This window comes from Pleuronectes platessa, chromosome 10, assembly GCF_947347685.1.
Source record: "Pleuronectes platessa chromosome 10, fPlePla1.1, whole genome shotgun sequence".
Lineage (NCBI taxonomy): Eukaryota > Metazoa > Chordata > Actinopteri > Pleuronectiformes > Pleuronectidae > Pleuronectes > Pleuronectes platessa.
Window position 1 is genome coordinate 6,023,105 of NC_070635.1, and position 15,271 is coordinate 6,038,375.

A 15,271-nucleotide genomic window follows, 5' to 3' on the forward strand; every position below is an offset into this window, starting at 1 on the left:
ATAAGAGAGATTGTGTTGTTATTTATGTGTTAATGTGAAAGAAACATCATCACAACAAAGACAAATTGCATCAAATTCATCCAAACTCTTCTAAACTTCAGATTTTCCCTGCAAAGAATTCAAGGAAAGGATTCTGAATGATTCATTTCCCCCGTTCCCTAAACTTGACATTTCTTAAATGGAACCAGTTGCCTTAAAGTGCCACTAAAACATTAGCAATAACCATCATATATTACATTCCTACTTGTTTAGGGTTGACGGAATACAAGTAGCCATTTAATATCCCTGTTTGTGTGCTTTATTTGGAATAAACCGTGCAAGTTCTTCGCCTGCTGGAAGAAAGAGCAGAAATCTTCTGTTACTCACTTTAAGATATGACAATAACCAGATGACAAGCTTAATCTCTTTAAAAGCAACAGGAAATGCTCGAGGCCTTAGGTGCAGACAGGCCTGGAGCACGCACTGTTTGATTTCCGTATTCCAGGGGCCGTGCGTTTTTCTTAATCCTATTCATAAATGTCCAAAAATAGACGATGGGATTAGACATGGAGACATTTCTAGTAAAGATACAATGAGTTCGAGAAGAAGACAATTTTTTGCTTCTTCAATCATCTAAAAATCTATGTTTGTGTCAGAATGAAAGGAGGAAAAGGAGAATTTGATCTCAGGGTTTTCACTGTGAACACAGGCTCCAAAGGTTTAACAAAACAGTTCCGGCTTAAAATTACAACTCACATACAGAGGAACAAACCCTCTTTGTGTTGTGTTTACAATCACACTCTTCCTCGTGATATTATCATAGCACTAGGTAACTTATTAGAATGATAACTCTACTCTCACTGATAATGTGTGGCACATGCACACAACTTAGTTTCAGCAGTTCAGGATTTCTGAAATAACGTAAGCAATCTTACACATCTCTTTGTTCCTAGTACTTCACAGATGCATGTTCATGAAACAAGGGGACGCACAATAATACTATTCTTTTATATTATTTACTACTAGAAGGATTTCACTTTGTTTAACTCACTTTGATTTTAATCTACAAGAGTATCGACTCTTCAGAACTGGTCCTCCTCTGCAGTGACGAGAGATTTGCATCAGAGACGACAGTTTTTTGTGAAACACTGTGTGAAAATCTGAAAGTTTTGTTAATCAGCAGTTGCAAAACTTGAAAACTGTTCCAGCTATCGACTTGTGACACATCAAGGCTTCTACGTGACGTCCTTTTCTGCGTTGTGATCCAAATAAGACCTGATCAGAGATCTGGAGGCGGCAGATTTTATGCTTTATATATCACTCCGACATAAAAGCATCACAAGAACAAAACAGAAACATATTTCAAAGCCCTAATGCACATCCACATGTGATTTTCGTCTACTCCACTCTCTGGTTGACGAGAGGCTATTTCTGCTTTTTGCTGAGGTCAGGAGTTGTTTACAGTCAGTAATGGTTTGTTCCTCTCACTCCTCTTGCAGGGCATGACCATCAAGCCCCTGGTGGAGCTTCTGGCAGTGAAGAAGAAGCAGGAGGCCAAGCGCACGATTAACGAGGAAATCCACACCCAGGTAAAATCAACACATCGTCGGCCGTCATCGTCTCAAGCCGATGGTTTCCTGATGGTTCAGACGTGTGAATGTTTGTGTGTGAGGATAACAAATGAATAACAGTTTGAAATGTTGCGTCTTGACACATGTAGGAAATATTCATAAATTCTTCCTCTTTCAGTGACCTACCTTTTGTTAATGATTAATCTCTATTTACTCAGCAACTTTAGAAAAACAAATATTATCATCGCATTATTGTTTAAATCAGTATCTGCTTTGAGAAGATGACATTTTGATTCGAAGCCAGGTTCTCAAACTTTGACTGCTGCTTCCACCTAGTGGCTGTGTGGTGGTACTTCACCTCATAATAAGAATACAAACAATAATCTTTTTAGCAAAGCTCAGGTGTAAATCGCAAACATCTGGGAATATAAAATACACATCATTCATTTGAAAAACCTACAACCTCAACATGCAGCGCCTCATTTTTCTTCAGTATTTCCTCGTCAAGCAAATTCATGACAACCACCCTGCTCCATAATCCCTTAGAGTTTCAAAGCTATTAACATGGCTCAGATAGGCAGACACATGGACACACAAACAGTCACGGTGTACACACACAGTCAGTGTTTAAACACAAACACACAAACAGCGTCTCAGGGGCTTGGTGGTGAGTCACCAGTGCTCGAGGCTGGAAGGGATGTTTGTCCAGAGGGTTTTTCTCCTCCACTGTCAAACACCAGTGGTCAGAGTCAACAGAGCTGCTGGAGCGCAGAGTCCTACTGGGCCACAGATGTCGTGATGAATCCAGATGTTGTGCTTCCCTGTCGTCTGTCACGTAGTTTGTGATGAATTCATTTATTTATTTAGACAACCATGCAGTGAAGCCACATACAACACATCCTCCGCCTGCTGAGCTTTTTAAAGATTAGCTTGCTCTGTTTGTATTGCGGGGGGGGGGGGCAATAGAAAAACAACTTAAATACAGTGCTGTTACTCAGAATGATCATGGTATCACAGCACAGGAGATAAAGGCTGTTTGCACTGCATTGTGGGACAATCTTGTGTAGTCTTACACAACATTACTGCAAGAAAAGGAAAACAGAACCCGATGATAAGAAGTAATTCATTCAAAAAGAAGAGTTTAATAAAATTTCTTTACTGCATTATGTACAAAAGCTATCCTATCAAACATTTTATTTGAATCTTAGATAGATAGTTAGACAGATAGATAGATTGATAGATACTATGTCTAGTACAGAATATATCTAAGTATACATGTAATACAGATGTGTGTTCATGATTTTTCTCACTCCTCATCTACCAACGCTCTCACAGAGAAGCTTCAGACATTTGCAGTCTGTTTCCACCCGACCCCTGCAGAGCCGTAGAGTCTTTATATTAATCAGTCACTTCTGACTAAGCACAAGTCAAATCTGCGGCTCCACTTAATGACCTGTTCCCATATCAACGCTGCCTGTCAGGCTGTCGGGCTTAGTCAGAGCACCAGGGCACCAGGGCCCCAGGGCATCAGAGCATCAGGGCATCAGGGCATCAGGGCATCAGGACCCCAGGGCACCAGGGCATCAGGGCATCAGGGCACCCCCGGCGGCAGCGTGAGCAAAACACAATGCTACAGTTTGTGTGTTTCTCTTAGCAAGGCGTGACGCCACTGTTAATAAACACCATGCCATCAGACACCTGCTGCTGCTTATCTCTCTGTTTTCAAACTTGAGGCCTGTTGTCCATGATAATGATGTTGGCAGTCTGTCCAGGGAGGGGGTTGTGAGTTTGATGAATGGTAATAGATGCCGAAAGAGAGAGTGTGTGTGTGTGTGTAGAGCCAGAGTCTCTGTAATCACTGCTAATAAGGTTGATATCATCAAGTTTAGGTGAAGATATAAGGTGGTTTATATATTCAAATAACTACTTTGGCCTCAAAGTTGTAAACTGCGCATAATGGCATCAAGAAACATTGTGAGAATCAGCTTTTCCTTTTCTTAATGACCCTCTCCTGCAGCAGCTGGAACGTGGGCTCTGGAACATCTTGTTTTTCAGCTCTGAGTTCTCGCTCAGAGACACGACCGTTCTCATACTTTGCTAAGTTATATAATAAATGAAAATGCTCCTCAGGGACCAGATTCAGAGTCTGATCATTTTCCCTTTTCTTTTTCATCCCCAGTTCCTCGACCACCTCCTGACTGGTATTGAGGACATCTGTGGACACTATGGACACCACCACTGGAAGGACAAGTAAGGACTTGGCATTAAAACCCACTAGGGGTCATCGGAGCTGCTTTGTTTTTATTTCTGCTTGATCGCTCAATGTCAAACATGCTGACAAATGCTTGTTATAAATAACCCGAGCTCAAAGCTATGCAGGGCTCCCACGGTACCTGGAAACCATGGAAAACATGGAATTAATTTTTTCATTTACCAGGTTTGGAAAAGTCATGGAAACTGAGCAAAAGTGAACACTTACATGGAAACTGAAGTTGTCCTGGAAAATTTTATTGGATGATGTGTAAAATAGTAATAAAATGAAACTATTGAGCACAGGATTAAGATGAGTTTATAAAAACCCTTTACATGTGAACAGCTTTTACTGTAGATAGAAATGGATGATCCCATGTTGTAGAACATGCTCTTGGCATCCTATCTGGTATATTTGATGTTGGAATTCGATGCAGGAAACCTGGTGATATGGACTTTAAAAGTATAGTTTCGGATTGGTGGACTTCGGGAATAATAACTGAGAAACATAACTCGCAATCTCAATAGAAGGGTCAAATACATGCATTTCCCAGCCAACACGGGAGCCCTAACCCTAACCCTATCTACAGTGAAACTTCTTATGCAAGTTTATCCTCAAATGTAAGTAGCTGTGTTTTAACTGTGTGGTAAACCTGGGTTTATCAACGTTAGCTAGTAAGAAGTGCAATCTTGCTAACTAGCTAGCTGCAACTTGCTAGCTAGCAGCTTGCACTAGAATTGTTGAGGTAATTTTTACCTTGCTTTTAAAATACTAGAACTATGTTTGATCCCCATATGTATTTCACTCATGGACTTTTCCTAAAAGCGTGTTATTCACCACATTTAGGGGAGTTTGTTTTGAATTTGGATTCATTAATGATGATTAGCAAGCACATGCAGTGCAGTCTTGCTAGCCAACATTCAGCTTGCTAACTAACTAGCTAGTGTTGGCTAGCTTGCATTGCTAGCTAATTACCAATACATTTTCACATTAGGCTGTGACATTACTTCTATGCTAGTTGACATGACCAGTCTAGTCTTGATCAATTTTGTAACATTCATTCTTATTTCTAGTTTTAGCTATTTTGTGATTTTTCGTTTTTTTCTTTAAAAAAAACAGAAATTTTTGAAAAACCATTGATCATGACCAGACTGATTCTATACATCTATACTGTTAAGCTAAGCATACTGGTGAGGTTGCTGTACTGAGGAACCACAGGGGAACCAGCCTTATGTTTTCCCTTTTAGGTTCATTAGTTTGATTTACAAAAGCTTTTACAGAGTAAGAGTAGGCACACTACCCCTTCTACGTAAGACTCATAATCTCAAATGTGTGATGCATTACAGGAGTGAGTGACAATGACACGCTGCAGATTCAGGATGAGGGGAGAAGATGAAAGAGGAGAAGAAGAAGAGAGGAGGATACGAGAGTAGAGGATGACAGAGGAAAAGGGAGAAGAGTGGAGAGGAGTTGAGAAGAGTAGGAAGAGAAGACAGGAGCGGACACGAGAGGGGAGGTGTGGAGAGAAGAGGACAGGATGAGATAGGAGAGGAGTGGAAGAGAGAAAATATACCAATCCCAGTGCTCATGTGTCTCAAAGTCCCCGTTCAATAAATTGTTGTTCATCTACAGCTTGTTGCATTATTTCATGCATTGATATATCAATAAGACATAATATCTAAACATTTACAATGTAGACTTGACTGGCACATCTTTTAAATCAAGTAAGTAGTCAGGTGTCCTAGGGGGTTGTGTGTGTGAGGGGAGGGGGGGGGGGGGGTGGGGGCGGAAAGCTTCAGCGGCCTATAGATCATCACTTAATATGGTACCTGGAAAATCAGGAGGTAGCATGGAATTTTTTTTCAAGGCAAGCGTGGGAACCCTGCTATGTCTTTAAAAGAAAATCTTTGACTCAATGAAACTTTGACAACGAAATGTCTGACTTAACTCAGTAATTGGCTCAGTCAATCTTCAAAATGTATTAATCATGTATATATTTTCTGTCACGATCAGCTAATCATACTTGCCCCTGTAGAGACGACACATAAAGTCAAATATAAATGTGAAGTTATTGCTTATTTCCCTCTCTGTCCTGCTCTCTGTATAATCCCTGCTCTGTGTTTTCATCTGCTGCTCCTCTGCTCCTCTGCTCAGACTGAACCGCTTCAACAAGAAGTATGTGAAGAAGTTCCTGATTGCCGGCGAGCGCTCCAAGGAGCCACAGCTCATCGCCTTCTATCACAAGATGGAGATGAAACAGGCCATTGAGCTGGTGGAGAGCGGCGGGGGAGTCAAGATGCCTGCTGCTGTTCCCTCCACCGTCTCCATGCAGTGAGTGTTGACTTGCTCTGTGTCGAGTGATCACGTCAGGGAACCAGAGTGGCTATAATCCATGTTTTTATACACCACAATGTAAAAGGGGCTCACAGCATGAGCCAATGAGATGGGCAGCTCTCTGGAGCTTTATGGGGACGTTTTCTCTCATCGTGCATTAGTTTCCTTTCTTTTAAGTTAAGTTAAGTTCTCTTTTGTAGGGAAGGTTTTTATCCACAGGTGTGAAGGAATGTTGTTTTTGATATTTCATGGGTTTTGTGACAAAGCTCTTGAATCTCGTAAAAATAAATCCCAGAGCAACTGACGCAGACATTTGTTATTTGCTATTTGTTACATTTGCATAAAACCCCTCTGGAAAATTTCAGGAAAATGTCCAGAGTTCAGTCCATGTCTGAAAGCAGCTTAGGACACAAAGGGGAATATTGAGCTTTTACCAGTTTGTTCTCAGTATCTTTACAATCAGCTTCACTCAGACTGGTCAGATAAAAACAGAATATTCACCTCACAGTCACCAAACTGTCAAAGTTTTGATCTTCATTTCCACTGAACTGTGAGATTAAAACTCCGATTCATCTCCTTGTGTGTTTCTCAGGAACATTCAGCCCAAGAAGCCTCCTGCTCCCAAGACTGGGGACCGAGCCATGCCGGCGCTGCCTAAGGGCAGAGAGGAGGAGATCAGGAAGATCCTGAGGAGCAACCTCCAGAGGACACGACAGAGGGTAACACGCTGCTCTACGAAGACACAAGGAGTTTCTCTTATCAGCTGAACATGAATCATCTTGTATTACCTGTAGTTTAGAGCGATCACAAGTTTTTTATTTTGTATATTTTTATCACAGCATTGATTTGTACTGATAAATGGCCCCTGTATCATTACTGAGTAGTGTATTGATTGTGTTTTAGTTACAATTAGATCAGTGGCTCTACTCATACATCAACTCATTCATACATAACTGAGAGACACAGAAAAGCACTTTGTTCATATTAGTCAGTTTAAAGTTTTGTTCTCTTGTAAGGATCACATGGTTTTATCATTTCTTCTGCAGGTTTCATATATTTTAACTTTTTATTATTTACCCATTAAATACTTTTGTGTCTTTCCTTCCTCAGCTGCGCTCCTACAACAGACACACGCTGGTGATTGATCCGTTTGAAGATGGACTCAGTGACTTGCTCATCAAGAAGCATAAGATGATTGAGCTGGAGAAGAAGGTATGAGTGTTCTGCATTTTTGCTTTTACAGCTGTTTTTGAGTTATAATGTAAAGTAGTAAGAAGTGATGTTCCTGAAAGCCGCCTGGGGAAACACCTGAGAAGCTCCGACGACGACAAGAAACCCCCCCCCCCCCCCACACACACAGATAAAGAGCAGCTCTTCTCCTTTCCTAACGAGCCTCCAGCAGCTAAACCACTCAGCCAGAACCATGATTTGATGTCTAATTGGAGTCCACCTCCAATCTCCCAAATTAATTTTCCTGACATAAACGGGAGCTGATTTATTTCCTCAGTCGAGGGGCCCAACCACAAATTTCCATTTCATCAGCCTGTAATTACATAATGAAAATAGACACTTGTTTTGTTTGAATGGAACGTGCTCCAAGCCGCCGCCGCCTCCAGGGGATTTCTGCAGAGACGGAGAAGGCAGCATAATTCTAACGAGGTTTCTCTAAGATGTTGATTAATGGAGAACTGGTCGGCTGCTGTGATTCAAAAACAAGGGAGTCAGGCAGAAAATTAAAACTTTTCTCTCATCCCAACTTCTGTTGAGATTGATAGAAAAACAATTAAGGAAGTTTCATTACGGGAACAGAAGAGTCATTCCCGTAAACAAACAGTGTCCTTGTGTTTTCCCAGATTAAACAGATGAATAACTACCTGACGGTGCCGGCTGCCCCTCCCGACTCGCCGACTATGTGTCGAGCCCGACTGGCCTCAGGTAAACACATCTGTCTCAGACACAGACAAACACAAACACTCGATACCCAGCAGCGTTTTACTATCGGGCACCAGGTGACACGACGAGGGGAATTCACGCTGTCGCTGACGGGGCCGTGGGGATCAGTCAAAACTTTTCTTACGAGGCCCACAAAGCTGAATTCACTAAACGCTGCAGGACGCCAGCTGCTGTTCTCCACAGCTGAATGGCGGCTATTTCCCCAGGGATGGGAACGTGTTTGCTCTCACCGGTCGGCATGTAAACGAGTGTGTGGTTTCGTTTTTAGGGAGAAACACTGATTTCACTCCTGCTCAGCAGCAGAAAGGGAACCGGGCCGGAGCAGGTAGGTAGCGCAGCGTAGAGAATGATCCATTCTGACCTGTGATAACCCAGCAGCAGCAATCCTAACATGCATGCTCCAGTTAGCCTCCTTGTTAACACTCATTAATTATTCATCACTAATGATAATAAGCAGTGATTGACAAGGCCACGTGCAGCTGATTCATTAGGAGGAATAGAGAGTCCTGCTGCTAACAGCATGTTACATGTGGGGAATTATTCCAGCATGTGTTGCCTCATAAAAGATTGTAACCCAACTGTGTGTTGTTTTTGTCGTATTGTTACATTTGTGCAAAGGTCTTTAAAAGCCTGCTGTCGTCCACTGTGCAGCGGAGCTTTGTCGACCTTGTTGATTGTTTTTGTGTCCCTCTCCCTTTACTGCACATTGATGGAATGACCGATGATATTAGAGGAGGACTGAATGAGTTTATTATTTCCCTGACATCGTGTCCCTGTCCTGCCTGTAGACCCACAGGCCTACAGCATGAAGCCGGAGTCGGGCAGCGTGCCGAGCATCCAGGTGGACCTGGCCTCCCCTCAGTCTCCAGACTCTGTCAACGTGATGGATGAGTTCAGACGGGCCAAGCGGGAGGAGGAGGACGAGGAGCAGGGCCTGATGATGAAGCCCCCCCACGGGCAGAGCGGACCTAGCAAGACGGGCGAGCCGCAGAAGATGACGCGGTGTCTCAGTGACCCGGGTCCCAGCGCCGACGAGGAGGAGGACGAACCCTTCCTGCCGTAGAGCGGCGGAGCGGCTGTGGAGGGATCGGGGGGCTTGGCTAGAGGAGAGAGAGCTGCTTCACCGCTCTAGATGATCTCTTTGGTTCAGAAACCAAAGAAGCCAAAACTGCTGAAGCTGTACAAAGATTACCTGAAAGAAAAAAGAGCCATTAGTTTGTTATTGTCATTGCTCTTTATTTTTTTAGACCGGCTTTGAGCAGCAGACGCTGAGAGATTATGATGGATCATGTGAGACATTCAGGAAAGAACTATGCATTACCAAAGGTCTGGACTGTTGGTCAGACAGAGTCCTTCTCACCTTAGTGTCCGACTGGTTTATTTCTTACTTCTTGATTTCATAGTTGTCAAATCAAGTCAAATCAAACTACTTCAGTCCAGTTTTTCTCTTGAAAATAGCTGAAAATCCAAACACGTAGTGAGTCAAACAAATACTTTTGCCTTATTTTAATGTCAGATCTTTTCACTTGGTGCATTTTAATTTCAGGGGGCACTGACGAATGTTTTTTGAGGTGCAGGTTAAAGCTGGATGTATTTAGCCACTCTTTAAAGTCATGTGGCCTCGTGGAGGGAACTGACGGAAACTCCCTCGCTCTTGTATAAAGTAGTTTTGACCTTTGTGAAGCTGAGTGTGCGACAGATGTTTTTAATGTCAGTCGTCACACTTGAGTTAAATCACATGTTCTCACGTTAGGGCTGCTCGATTAGGGAAAACATCATAATCACGATTATTTTGGATAATATCAAAATCACGATTATTTTAACGATTATTAATATGTGCCCTTATTCTGAATTCTATGCTTTATTTTTTAATCACTTCCGGATCCGGTAAACACCGATGACGGCTGCGTGTCTTATTCCTCCGTGAAACCAGGATAGCGGTGGCCGGTTATTCAAACCCTGACCGGCGCGGAGAAATGCGGGTCCGGTCTGAACAGCCAGGCGGGAGCGCGCTTGAGAATAGCGGTGCGCGGCGCGGCCGTTACATGGTCTGCTGCTGCCCTCCCTGCTTTTCCACTCGCGCTGTTTTTTTCACCGCCGGTCACCACACACACAACTCCCCTCCTTCCCTTTACTGCTGCTTGAGACTGAGAGCCAGTCAGCTGGGCCGCTGAATGCTTTGGGGGAAGGACTGAATTGCGCATGCGCGTCTCTTTCGAAAAAAAAGCCAAATAATCGTTTCATCTTGATATTAGTAGTTTGGAGATCGTTTGACCCGATAATCGTAATCACGATTAAATTTCGATTAATCGAGCAGCCCTAACTCACGTCACATTTCTGTCTTTAGATGTTTTAATCTTTTACCTCCGTCGGTCAGTTGTTAGAGTAGATTCCTCAGATGTTAACATCTTAACGCTCATCACCTCACTGGAGTTTTTAATACATCAGATCTATCGCTCACTATCGTTTAGTCGCCTTCTAGCATTCTTCAGTTTGAGGTCCCACGTTGCTCTCGAGCATATTTCAGAACGAAGTGAAGGTTTGTTTGTACAGGAATCCAGCCACGCCCCCTAACCTTCTTAAGACTGTGGGCACGTGACGGCAAAAACATATATATTTAACTCTATGCAGTATGGATGTGTAATTTATGTAAATTAATTATAAGATCGTGTATCTATGAAAAACCTTGAAAACTGAAGTCTTATAATCTTAACATGCAAAACACAACAAACTAAAAAACTAAAGCTAAAGTCAACACGCGGGCATTAAGACAAACAATCACAGAAAAAAATGCATTTTTGCACATTCGAGCAAGAATGAAAAGTTATTTGCAGTCACGAAAACACAACATTCAGTTCTGTCGACCCCGTCACTGGATGAGTTCTTCTTTTTCCGGCGGTTTTAAAGTTGTTGGTGACGAATGGATCCTCTCACATCACAGCAGAGGACCACGAGAGTAATGAGATATTCTGTTCGGGTACCTGTTCCCCAGTCGAGGGCGTTTAGGTCCTTTCTGGCCACCGACACGTTTCCTGCTCCCCTATTTCTAACAAGAATAATCTCAGCAGAGAGATGAGGGGTCAAACCCTGAAGCGTCTCGTCTCCCTGCCACGACCAAATTGAAATTCTCTTTCGGAAATGCCCGCGTTCTGAAAATGACAACAGACGACGCTGTTGTTAAAAAGCTTGGGAATGACTAAACGACAGGTGGCGCCTTCTTCTCCTCCTCCTCCTCAGATCCGCCTCCTATTAAAGGACAGTGACGTTTTTACGGTTTGAAAATGGTTCGTGGAAAAGTCCAGCTGCAGAATCCTGGAGAGGCAATTTTCTGTTGCGTCTCCCCACGTGTTAAAAGATTTAAAACCTCCAGTCGAAGGCAGGTTCTTGATCTCTAACTCTGCAGAGACCTTTCGGGGGGGTTTCAGGAAGTTTACAGCCTGCACTGTAATAATACATTGAGGGAATATGAAGTCTTTCATATCAAAATGGAAACCAAATCAATCAAATAATCCTCTAAAATAAGACAAAGAATTTAAATCTCTATTTTCATGCTTACACCAAATGAATCTTTTTGGGGGCAAACACTTCTCCTCTTCAGGGAAACGTTTGCTTCACAAAACCTCAGTTTGAAGCCAAACACCTTAAAGAATAACTTCATTATGTCAGAATGTCATTCACATCATTTTGCCTTTTGTTTCTGCTCAACGCACAAACATCTTTAATCTTTTAATCACTTGTGTCTTCGCTTGTTTTTCAAACGAATGTTTTATCAATTTGAAAAGTTTCCGTTCTGGATATCTATTTTCTTTCTTCAGCGATGAATTGTTTTAAGTCTCTGCCTGTTGTCCTCATTGATTGTGTTGGACTTTTGCGTCACCAGCTCTGTGACGCTTTGTGTTGTTTTTTTTGCATCTTTTTGCTTTAAAACACTTCATGTGCTTTACTCGCTCGACTGCTGTTATCACTCAGAGACTTTTTTTTTTGTCTCTACAGGCCAATCTGAGTCTCTCTCTCTTTATCGCCATGTGCTTTCACTTTTTAAAGCTGCATTGTTTTTCATGTTTAACCTGTAACGACACTCCAGAAGCTTTTCTCAACCCAAAGTTCAAACTGTGGAGTTCAGGCTCTGGCTTCATATCAGAGCAACGAGCTGAATCGACCATTAGACACTAAACGGTACAGTTTCACAAGCGATCAAATCAAAGACAGATTGTTTCCACTGGGGAAAGTAAAGTCAAAGCCTCGATTCCAATCAGCCACACAAGCTGCTTCCTGACTCTGAAGCTGAAGGACACACTGGTGTTTTTGCATGTTTCTGCTTTCATTTTACGTTTCCTCTGCAATTTCACGCAAATTAATTTCCTTTCAAAAAAGAACAGATGTTTTTAAACTTCATGAACATCAGGTTGTAGAGATCCCAGGTACATTATTTTGTCGTGTAATAATAACTAAGAGCAGCAGTGCCATGCGACGGTGAAATACACATAAGCTAACGTCGTTGTTTCAAAGGTAGAAAAACACTATTGTACAAATAGTGTTGCACTGATTTGGTGCATTTTACTACGTGGATGAAAATATGCAAAGACGCTGGTATGTTCCTCTCGATGCAGTTAGATCGGACCAGTGCAAGGTGAGAATGTGGGTGAACATTGAGTTAATTATAAAAAGCTGTAATCACACACACACACACACACCTCATCACCACAGTGACCCAGTCGTGTGTCATCTCTCCTCCACCCAAAGACTGTTCTCCTCCCTCGCTCACCTCATCAGTATCTCCCGTCGGGGGGGTCCACCGTTCACACGACCCTGAGCACTTTAACGAAGCAGAACCTTTATCTCGAGATGCTGATGTTGGAGCGAGCAATAAGAGGCTTTAATGTAACGTGCACGTCACAGGGGAAAAAGGAATGTACTGTCATGGTGTCGGGCCTTGTCAAAGAAATGGGTTTGTGTTTTTGGTCCTGACGTAAAGAGAAGCTGGGATTTCAGATTGTTTGTGAAGGCCTCGCGATGACTGATCATATTTCCCTTTATTTCCCTCACGATCTGTTTGTCTTCATGTTTTTATTGAAATTATGTGACAGTTTCCTTTGTGCAGTTTGACAATTTCAATTTTGCAATAATGAAAGATAATTTTTTACTAAATGTACACATGACTGGGAAATATATATATATATATGTAGTATAATTAGAGATAATTATGTATTAGAAATGTATTATGATGATCTGAACGATACGTGTGCACTTTCTCTCTGATTAATCTTCAGCTTTTAGCATTCCATTCCTGTATCGACCAGTGAAAATTAACAACCAGAGGTGAAACTACGTCAGAAACTATATATACAGAATAAAAGTTTTACTTTATAGCACCGATGTGTCCACGTCGCATCATTTCTGAGAGAGATTCCTGGTTCGTTTGACATAGAAAAATTTAAAATCAGCTCCATAAAGATGCTTGATTTATTTTATCAGGATCCATCAGTTATTCCCTGGGGAATTTGTAGAAACGTCTAAAACCATTCTCTCTTAAAATGTTAAATTAAGTGAAAATAAACCCTGGATCCACAGTGAAATCTAAAGGGTTCTTTCCTGACCTGAACCACACACTTCCACCAAGTTAAGAGGAAATCTGTTCAGTTGTTTTTGTGTAAACTTGTTAAACACACAGCAGTCAAAACTTGATATCGGCCAATTACCTTGGAGGCAGCTACCTCTGGTTCATTGACAGTCTCATGTGTGTTGATCATGAGCTCTGTCCCCATCACATCAGATAAAGTAACCTCACCGTCCTCGTGTCCTGCAGTCACCGTGTGAGGAACTTGAAGTCGATCCCCGTTCAGGATCAACTCATTCGCTCCGACCCTGAAATGTTAGTTTCTTCTGGCCCCGGAGGCCGAATCCCACACAGTGTGATTATTCTTCCTTCTGCACACAAACAGATTCAGAATGAGTCCTGAATGTAAACCAGAGGGGAAGATTCAGATGTGTGTGTGTGTGTCGGGGACATTTTATAATTGGACACTTTGTTGAGTCTAATAAACTGAGGATGAACTGTCGGCCTTGTTAACGTGTGATATCGTCCCTGAGCTGTTTGTGTGGAGGATGACAGGAAGGGGGGGGGGGGGGGGGGGGTACTTTCTTTATTCTGTTTCTGTTTGATGAGGAAATCATGACGACTCTTCACCAGCTCTGCATTCACTGTGTAATAAGTCTGCGATAGATATGCTGCAGTTTGTGAAAAAAAAACCCTGATTCTAATTGTTTGGACTCTGTCTATTATTTTCCTTGCACAGCGTCTGATTGGCCAAGTTTCATTTTTCTGAAAGTCTTGTTTTGAGACTGGAATTAGTCTCAACTGGAGAATCCTGCTGTTTAGTGTTTGTGGACATGGAGCTGATCTTCATCCAGAGGAACAAACAGGAATTGAAGAGTGAAACCAGCTGATCAACGACTTAACGAGCAAACAACATTGTGCTTGGTTGTTGTTTTACATTATTCTGCTCCACAGGTGTTCATTTCATTTGACTGTGTTCACTGCCTTGTCTTATCCTCTCTTATCTTAATTTATTTTACCTTACCTTACCTTACCTTATCTCATCTCATCTTAGCTTTCATATTTTATCACATCTTATCTTTCCTTAGGTGACCTTAACATATCTTGTCTGGACTTGTCTTATCTTATCTGAACATATCATATTTTATCTTATCATGTTTTTATCATATCTATTATTATTATTATTTATTAATTATTTGTGTGGTAATGAATATTGAAATTCCCCTGCTGCTCTTGGGACTAAATCTGAAGCCGCCAGTTGAACACAACAAAGTGAAGTAAGTGTCTCTGACCTCACAGGTTCTGTTTCTGGTGGAATAAAAGAGAAGAACATGAATTCAACCCACAGCTCCCACTGGCCCGTCCTCTGTGCTGCAGTGGGAAAGAAGCCTGAAAGCTTTTCATTAGTGTCCACTCACTTACATTTTTGCTGTAATTACATCACTGACTCATTTGTGTGTCATCTGAACGGCCATCGCGGTGGAGCTGGTGGAAGTGGCCGTGTTTGCATAAGAGCTCTCCTGTTCATTTGCGTCTGATAGTTCCGAGTGGCTGCCCTTTACGTGTAATGATGCTGTTTGTTTTGAGTGTTGAATCATCGCGACCCTCAGTCACCACTGAACAAAT

At 42.1% G+C, this 15,271-nt stretch overlaps 1 protein-coding gene across 3 annotated transcripts in view; it reads left to right on the plus strand.

Annotated features, from left to right (window-relative positions):
• Positions 1–13,460, plus strand: part of slc9a1a (solute carrier family 9 member A1a) — a 29,343-nt gene extending 15,883 nt beyond the window's left edge. For 2 of the 3 annotated variants that reach the window (XM_053433616.1, XM_053433618.1), the window contains exons 6-13: positions 1,479–1,568; positions 3,730–3,800; positions 5,956–6,132; positions 6,728–6,854; positions 7,246–7,347; positions 7,989–8,070; positions 8,357–8,413; positions 8,877–13,460. In XM_053433616.1, the coding sequence (XP_053289591.1) occupies positions 1,479–1,568; positions 3,730–3,800; positions 5,956–6,132; positions 6,728–6,854; positions 7,246–7,347; positions 7,989–8,070; positions 8,357–8,413; positions 8,877–9,151 (981 nt within the window). In that variant the 3' untranslated portion in view covers positions 9,152–13,460. The remainder of the gene's footprint in view (positions 1–1,478; positions 1,569–3,729; positions 3,801–5,955; positions 6,133–6,727; positions 6,855–7,245; positions 7,348–7,988; positions 8,071–8,356; positions 8,414–8,876) is intronic. The other variant, XM_053433617.1, reaches the window with a different exon arrangement.
• Positions 13,461–15,271: the final 1,811 nt, after the last annotated feature.